The sequence below is a fragment of the Coffea arabica genome, chromosome 7c (genome assembly GCF_036785885.1).
Source record: "Coffea arabica cultivar ET-39 chromosome 7c, Coffea Arabica ET-39 HiFi, whole genome shotgun sequence".
NCBI lineage: Eukaryota > Viridiplantae > Streptophyta > Magnoliopsida > Gentianales > Rubiaceae > Coffea > Coffea arabica.
This window is the reverse complement of record NC_092322.1, coordinates 15146215-15155330: the sequence shown is the minus strand read 5'-3', so window position 1 is coordinate 15155330 and position 9116 is coordinate 15146215. Positions and strand designations below refer to the sequence as shown.

Below are 9116 nucleotides of genomic sequence, written 5' to 3'. Positions count from 1 at the left end.
TTTTATAAAAGAAACTTGTAGAAGATCAAGTTGATGGTGATTCGCAAATTATTTTAAAAAGTTCAAGAGGTTCAGTTACTTATATTGAAAAAGAAGCATTTAACAAAATTGATAATAAATTGATTTTGCAACATTTAAAAAAAAAAAGTATTCGTAGGGTATAATTATATATTAAACCCACTAGACGCATTCCACAAATGTCTGCTTATTTTTAATTCTTGTTTTAGATTTTAGCCTCGAGATTATTTTGAGGGACAACTCATTTTGTGCCTCTGTCCGATGCACTTGTATGATGCATCACCTACTACTATAAATAAATAGACACGCGTTCCAAAAAAAAAGAAAAAAAAAGAAAAAAAAAAAAGACACGCGTTCCATAATCCTACCAGCATGTTAAAACTAAAAACAAGAAATTGAGCCTCATTTTTGTCAGACGCTACGTATGAATAAAGTGTTTATTTTTTAAAAAATAAAAACTACTAACATTATATACATGTTATAACTTTAATTGCAGCCCCCAGCCCAGCAAAAATAAACAAAAAAGGGGAAACTAGAATTAAAAAAAAAAAAAAACGCAGATCAGTGACGTCAGTCTTAGCAACGTCAGAAAACCAGGACGGCGTCGCCACCCCTCACCGGATTCCGCCTCGATCACTGCTGAAGGTCTATTCTTTCCTCTATTCCAAGCTATATAATTTCGGCTGCTTTATTTGTGCATATGAAATACATGGGAAGTTCAGGTGTTTTGTCGAAATTTTGGGTCTAATATATTTTTCTTCTTTTCACTTTACTGGTACGTTGATAGTTAATATTGAATTTTGCTGCTGCTTTTGTGCTAATTACATGTGAAAATTTTTGGGTTCTACTCTGTCTACTCTGCGCAATAGCCGTTTGTAGAAATTCCCGAAGGAAATATCAAAACGAAAGAGATGAAGGAATTCATGTTCCTTTTGTTTGATTACTGTGGGACCTGTGTGTGTTGCTAGTGTGAAAATGGTTAAAGTCCAGCTAGTCCAACGATGGCCTGATTCGGACTTGAGGAATCAAATAATGAAGAAGAAGAATCAGAGATGCTGGATATCTGATCCGAGGAAGAAGTTGATATTTCTCAAAATTGCCTTCAAAATTTTCCTGTTTAGGTTATTTTCACGTCTAACCCCCAATAGTTCTAATTTTAATTCAAATTGAGACCTCATAGGTTATTTGTATGGTCTAATAAAACGCCAATCTCCTCCACTAAACAGGGTTCTTTGGTAACTTAAGCTTCTGATGGGAGGATGAATTGATCATTTAATAAATGGGAATAAAATTTTGTTTTCTTTTTTTTTTTGCGGATTTTTTTTGTTTTTTTGGGGGGGGGGGGGGGGGTTGCAACTAACCCAAAAAAAAAAAGGTTGCATGCGATTGTAAAAGAAGAAAGAAAAAAAGAAAGCACAGACGCATCCAAAAGAGAACGAAAGAATCAGGGACAAAAGTAGTTTGTTGGCATTGCCTAAATGCATATCTGAAACACCAGGGAAGTAGTTTCTCTGCTTTGTCTGATGTGTTTTGGCCTCTTTTGAGCGGAATATCATTTTTCCCTTCTTTAAGTACTTGCCTTTGAAGTGTTTATGAAAATGCCGAAATATGTAAAACATTTGCAAGCTGTGGTTTCTTTTCTTAGGTCCACACTGTTGTGCGTTGCTATGCTAATTGGAGTTTGGAACTAAATATGAGTAATTGTGGTTTGAATTGATTGATTTTTGAGCAATTCTGGCTGTTAGATATTAGCTTCCATTAATGGGTCGATTAAACTTTTGGGGTTTTGCTTTTGGTTAATTTTGCCTTTAATTTGAGCTCAAGTACTACTAGAGTGGGATTTGAATCCTAAGACAAGTACTTGGGGAGCTCAAGGTTGACTTTGAGTATCCCTGTTTGGGGCTGACAAGCTTGATGAGCAGATACTTGAGTTAGGAGGTGTTAAGTTTTGTCTGGGTAGTATGATTTTCTTACACTTTTTGGTTTTGATTTCACCTTATTGCTGCAGCTGCAAGGTGATTGCATTAGTGATAATTCTTTTGATTGATTGTTTCTCTTACATCCGATTGTGTAAACTATGAAATGTCTTTTTAAGCTATACTACTTTTTCTAATACTCAGTCAAGCTCATATGTTTTCTTCAAAGGTTTAAGTAAAAGTAGCAAGCTCCCATTCATCATTTACAATACCATCTGGAAATATAGAAACTTCTGCTTAGGAGTATGTATATGAAATTTCTTTGATCTTGAACTTTGAAACTGTGAAAGAAAAATCAGAGACATCGAATCCGTACTGCTTCAAGTTGATATTTGCACAATTATGTGTATTTATGTACTGAAATATGCTTCCTTTTGGCTTGTAAAGGCATTTATAATTTACTTCTAGCTATCGTATACATTGACTTAAAGGTAAATAAGGTTATTCTGATCAACAAGCATTGACACATGTAGGAATTTCTATGGGTTTGAGCAAAACAGAGATCAATTTGAGGAGGTTACTGGCAGCTGCCCCACAGCAACAGAATCAGGCAAAGCTCATACATGTATGTGTAAAGACCTCTCAAGTCCAACTGTGTATTGGGTAATGACTTTTTGTGCTGTGTTACTTTGTTATCTTCTGTCCTTTAGCAGAAAAGATATTTCTCGTTCCCTTTTCTACTTCATATTAGATATTGATTTTAACCTCCAAATACTAATTCAGTGAGCCAAAATTTGTTTAAATCTTATAACTGATTGAGGCACTTTTGGGCTTTAACTATTTGTTTTTTAAAATCTTTTGTTCATTATTGTCTCTTGGTATCCAGTATGTTGCCACGTTACGAGAGCAACTGGAGCAATTGGCTGAAGAGAAGACTAACGAAGGATTACCAAGGTCTTTATGCAATGTTCTATTTTATGTTTTTTCCCTATAAAGGTTTTATTTTTAATAGGAAAACAGAGACATGAAAAGAAACGTTTTAACCATTTTGAGCACAGCTGGTCAAAATTTATCTGAAGAAAGTGGGGGTGGACTCGTTGCAGGAAAGATACATACAAACAGCACAAGTTATTTGCTTTATTATGCTCATACTTTGTTTGATGCAAGTATTCATGGTCCTCTAACCTATGGACCATGGAACTACAATTGGATTTTATCTTTTATTGGAAATAGCATAGACCTCTAAATGGCAGAGCATAGGTCAGGGGTCAAAATTTCCTAATGAATCTCGACACACAACAAATCTTCCACTCAACTATTTCCTTATCTAGAAATAAAGCTTTTCCTTATTCTGCTTTTGCTGCTTTTTGAACAGTATTTCAAAAGCTAGGCTGAATGAGTATTCTGACCAAATTGAAGTTATTGCTGCCAGATTAGCTACCCCTGAGGTGGAGGTGAGTTACTGATCATTTTTTGGTTTCAATAGTTTAAAGAGTGTATACAAGTTTGTATGCTTAAAAAAATCGTCTGGCAATTTGTAGATATTGTAGCAGATTGATACTATGTTGTTGGGCATGTCAATTAAATTAAAGAAGTCACGTGAGTAATAGGATAAATAATATTACTTTTTCTTCAGGTTTACTCTAAATGTAGTGTTTTATGAAATTACAGTATCATCCTCTAGCATAGCACTTAGATGGGTGCGTGCTGTTTACTTTGGTTCTGTCCCTTTTCCCCTACTTGTTTTTTTCTTTGCCTTTTCCTTTTGTTCCTTCTTTCATTATTTTCTTCTGCATTTGAGGTTTATCTACAGGACCCCATCAAGCTGAAACATCACTAACCACTCCATAAACATACTTATCTTGACAGGTAAGGCACATCAATGTAATAGTGGCGTAGTTATTTTCAGTCCTTCAAAATTGATATATAAGAAATATTCCGCTCAAATTAGAAACTTCTCATACAGCACATTATTTTGGCTACAATCTCCAAAAACTATGCCATTTCAGCCATAATTCCTCAATGAAAAGATGTATAATCCAATTTTTTATCAAGTCTCTTGTCAATGAACTCTTAAAAATGTGCTGGAATGGAAATTACCACTTGGCAGAGGATGTGACAGGGGAAGCCGAAGGTGAGGGGGCTTAAAAGACTGGAGGAAAGAAATTAATTTGCAAGTTTCTCCTATTTTTAATCCTTTAGAGTTTGATCTGTAAACTTGTTTGCCTACCATTGACCTTGTGTGGTGTTACATAATACTTCTTTCCAAGCAATTAGATCTGCATCAATGTTTGGCAGTTTACAACACCACATTTGTTGGTGTAATTCTTCGATGATTTTTCTGACAAATAATCTGTAAGAAAGTAATCTTGAGGCATGTCGTATTGCATGGTTGGGCATAGGTATGCCATCTTTCTATATCCTATCTTCCTTGGCCTGGTGTCTTTTTACTGAGCGTGTATGGGTCTCAGATTAGTTTGGACAAAGAGTTCCTTGAATAGTGTATGAAGCATTTCTGGGTTGGCTGGTTTTCATGAGAACTTAGTTTGTTATTTGTTTGTTGAACTGGTTTGAGAAAAATAAATGTTAAATAGTTAGAATTTGTTAAATTTAAATACATGAATCTTTTCATTTTCTACTTATCATTGAAAAGGAAGGTTAATCCTAGTTTCTTTTTCAACTCTATTGGCAAGAGGAAAATAAATTCCTGTTTGCAGCTAGCTTGCCATCATTGAACTAGGACCAGTTTTTACTTGGATGTTGCGTTGCAGATAAAGTGGCTCTCCATAGGAACTTTTGGTACCATATTTCTGCATGTTGTTAGCTCAATCTTGTATCTCTGATAAAAGCAATTTTATTCTTTTCCAAACACCACCTTATTTTGAGCATCATCATTAAGGTTTTCCTTAGGAGAACGGATGGAAGTAGTTCCCTGTTGTAACATGTAGTTTTGTTACTTATTGGGTATGTGGAATTTTAGCTTCCTGAACCTTATGGTGTGTTGCTTCAGTAGATTGATTTTTTTTTTTTTTTTTGGGCAAAATTCAGTCTATAGTGGAAGTAACCGAGGACCATTCTCTTGGAACTTCTGTCACTGATGCAGCTAAAGCCAGGGAAAGTGTTCAATCCCCAAGAGGATTAAGGAGGAGATTTGGGTAAGCACTCATGCAAATTTGGGTATCTGTTGTTGTATGCTTGCTTGTTGGTATTTGTAAGTTCAATTTTGAATTTTGCAGGCCCCAGTCTATTACTGAAGATGGGTCTCATGATACTGTAGAATCCGAGCAATCAACGCCAGTCAAATTGGATGCTTCTGCACAAACACATATTCAGAAACACAGGTATTGTTTAGATACCAATGTAGTAAAGTTTCTGCCTGAAAAAATGCTCCTGATAGCCATATAAGCTTACTGGAACTAGAAGGTCTGGTTTGGGCTTGGTGTTCGAATTAGTGGGTTATAAACTCCCAATAGCATCCTTCATATAAATTACATATGACAGGATCAAAGGAAAACCGCTTCTGCTAGGTGTGGTTGGAGAGGATGAATGGATTTCCTGTCAGACCTTGTTTGTGTCTGTGTCTTTCCTTAATTAATTAAGAAAGTTGATTAAAACAACTTTTTTTAAGCAAAACTTTCTTGGTTCGTAAACAAATATAGTATTTAATTATCCTAAAATTTAGTTGAATGTTAAAATACTCAAGGAAACATGCAAATTTACAAAATCAAAATCTGTCTGTCTAGAATCTTGTCCCTTAAACACAATGCATGTTCATGGACACATATCAGAAGCACAAGCGACTATCAAAAGTTATCAATAAAAGGGTCAAAGAAACAAGATAAATGAAATAGACACTTGAAATTTGCTAATGAGCATGATAATCAAAACGAGGGACTAGAGAAAAGGAATATATGTCTTTATTACAAAAATGCGAAAATGAAACTTTTTGCTGAAATTTATTCCAATATGAGATTGTGAAACTAGACTTTCCAGTTGAATAACTCATAATTTATTAATAATGTAATACAAAAAAAAGTGGTACCAAATTTCAGTGAGGCCAACATTTCTTGACTTGAATATTAGATAATAGAATCAATTTTTTGTACCTTGATATATATCATCTTCTTGCTCCCCCCCCCCCCACCAAAAAAAATGTCTATGACAGTGGTAAACTTGAGCTATTCTGGTTTATTAGTCTTATGCTTGAGTTGTCCCCGAGTTCGTTAGGACTTTTTAATTGGCGAGGAAGAGAATGCACCATAGGCGCCCTTCCTCCTCCTTGCTGTTCTCTATGCAGATTATGCTGAGATTATGCTTTTACAGGAAGCTTCAAGAGGATTTAACTGATGAAATGGTTCACTTGGCACGGCAACTCAAAGAAAGTAGTCTGTTGATGAATCAATCTGTCAAAAACACTGAGAAAGTAAGTTATATTGCTTTCACACTGGCAACATAAAAATATTCAACATGTTTTTGTGAACGGGGTCCAAGTTTCTATGTGTGAGTTTGTTCTTTTGGGGTTAGAAACAAGGTTTACTACATTGGTATTTTCTTCAAATAATACATTTAGCTGACACACAGAATCATACATGCTCATGCTTCTTTCTTCTTCCAGTTTTGTTCACCCAGTATGATGCATAGAGGAAATGTTATGCTGTCTTGCTGATTTTGTGCATATTCAGTCCATTAAGATTGAAAGTATTTAGTTATTTTCAGTGTTTTTCCTGTTCCCAATCTTGTAAAAGATTTATGAGGTAGCTTTTAGTGTAGGTTGCTTCTTGAATGTTCTATAACTATGCTGATGGGGTTTAACTTGTTTGTCAATGATAACTTGGTAGTTACAGCTTGATTGTTTGTTCTGTTGTTAACTATTCCCGGTAACTTTTTCCTGAAAATAATGGTCTTACCAAAAGGCATAGCCTGATCTCCTTATAGTAGTAAATATGTCAGAAAACGATGGACTTACATCAGTTAAATGGACGCACCCCTTTTGTTTCTCTCGCTGGATTTCGCTAGGTTCATTATTCTTCTCTCAACAGAAGGGCTTTGAGCTCCATAATTAGGTAAATAGAGAAGTAAAGTCTGCTGCTAGGAAGTGATGTGTCATCACCAAAAAGGGGCTGATGTTTATTCTGACTTAGAATGATGAGGGATGATCTCCTAAGCCAAACATTGCAACAGCATTACCCACACCCCACTTTTAATTTTGTTTATGTTGGAGGGAGTTTGAATCCTGGTCCTTGGTGCCACTAATCTTCAAGTAGTTTTTGGGAATTAAGACCTATTTTGAATTCTGTCATGCAGATTCTCTGTGTTGTAGATGCTTCAAATTGTTTGCTAAGTGCCATTTATAACTGTCATTATGTGAGCTGTTCAATTTTAGGTGCAATCGAGTTGCATCTTTGGGTTAAGACAGGTGCCTTTTATAATTTTGGCCATCTGAGCTGTTCAATTTTAGAGCAATCCTTTTGTATCTTTATATCTTTATGTTATGGATATAGCTATGTCACTTGTGTAATTTTTGCTTAGTGCTATGAGCTTGCAATTTTTGTTCCAGTGTTTCTCTTCATTTACTGGGCCGGTATAGATGATCTCTGTGGTTTAAATGATCTATTGCTTTGAAAATGTTATAACTGATGCTAAAAGATTTGCTTTAGGAATGAGTTCATGGTAGGAGGAGAGATAGATCTCCTTTGTGTCCTTGCAGGATCTGCAAGTTGTAGTTATGCTCATTTGCAAAGGCTTTGTTCTGTTTCATAGAAAACATGAGCAGACAAAGGAATAGGGAATTTGATAGTGCTAATTTACATTTCAGGAATCACATTCACTTATTTTACGAAGAACTTCACTGGCAAAGGAAAATATAAAGAAACTATGAAGATAATTTTGAAATTGATATTTTTTGGGAGCCTACAGGCATTTTCCTGTTTGCTTCAGCTTTTGCAAAGATGAATACAGAAAATTGTGAAATGATATTAGGTGTTCACAACATTAGAAGGATGTTTTTGTTCTGAAAATTTGATTGATTAAAGCCTTTCTCAGTTGCACCTCATGGTCTGCATATTAATATTGGCTTTTCTTAGCTTAAGATAAGCTAAAGGCAGAAGTTAAGAGCAAATGATAACACCTTGATTCATCTCAGAAGCATTTACTAGCTTGCCCATCTCAGAAGGTTGCAAAAAGTAACCACTTGATTCATCATGTCTGCATTAGAGCTCCTGTTTTGGATTGAAGATATTCTGTTGTATTTTCTGGAACCCTTTTTCTCTCTTTCTGGGGTGGTTGCTGCTTTGCTTTTGTAGTTTGTGACGACATTTTCAGAATTCGGTTTCCCAGGTTTCTTTTTTGATTTTAGGGGTTTGTCATGTCGACTGATATATATATAATTTGTTGAGTGCAGCTACTTGATTCGACAGAGAGAGCAGTTGAACATAGTTTAGCCAGCACAGGGCATGCTAATACTCGGGCCGCGGGCGTGTTTTCCCAGAGTTCCAAGACCTCGTGTTTCACATGGCTCCTGATGTTTGCCATGACTCTTATCTTCGTAATGGTGGTGCTGCTTATCCGCGTTACCTAGTGCAGGTGTTGAACGAGCTATTGATACTTTTGCTCTTGGGGTTTATAGATTAATAAATGAGTCTCCAGTGTCCAATCGGTCATGATGCGTTTGTTTTACTCTGAAGCTGTGACGGTTTACTGGTTTTGTACAATGCACACTACAGGTTAGTTAGAAATTGGCATTGCATTTACCATAAATATCATGTATAAAATGTTACTCTCCTTTTAGAAACAGCATTCATTTTTAATACAGGGCTGAAAGATTTCTTAATCAAAGGCTTTTTTCCTCTCTAAACTTGTACAAGTTCTGTAGTCACTTAATTCAAAGTCAGGGTTATTTTGTTGTTTAAGAAAGAAGTCTTTTAATTTCCATATTGGTTTTACTCATTCTCGACTGAATCCCGAGCATCATATGATGTATTCAGGTGCATGAATATCATAAAATAGTTATGAAGATGATTGGGGTATTGTAGCAATACTGGAATGCTTCTCTGATTATAGCACAGCAAGTCAGAAGAAGGTAAATGTGGCAATTACTTGCAAAATTAAAATATGACCTTGAAAAGGCACTAGATTTAATTAGAACAGGCAGATTTTTTCAAGCATTTTGCTGATTATGTAGAT

The 9116-nt window shown here is 35.4% G+C and overlaps 1 protein-coding gene across 2 annotated transcripts; it reads left to right on the top strand.

Annotated features, from left to right (window-relative positions):
• Window positions 1-518: 518 nt before the first annotated feature.
• On the top strand, window positions 519-8787 carry LOC113700178 (uncharacterized). Of its 2 annotated transcripts, none has more exons than XM_027220689.2 (8): window positions 519-663; window positions 2468-2597; window positions 2821-2888; window positions 3310-3388; window positions 4983-5089; window positions 5171-5275; window positions 6258-6357; window positions 8335-8787. In XM_027220689.2, the coding sequence occupies exons 2-8, from the start codon at window positions 2562-2564 to the stop codon at window positions 8509-8511; spliced, it is 672 nt and encodes a 223-aa protein (XP_027076490.1). In that variant the 5' UTR covers window positions 519-663; window positions 2468-2561; the 3' UTR covers window positions 8512-8787. The 2 variants fall into 2 exon arrangements, with proteins under 2 accessions (XP_027076490.1, XP_027076489.1); XM_027220688.2 differs by having other exon boundaries at window positions 520-663; window positions 2468-2559.
• The last annotated feature ends 329 nt before the right edge of the window (window positions 8788-9116 follow it).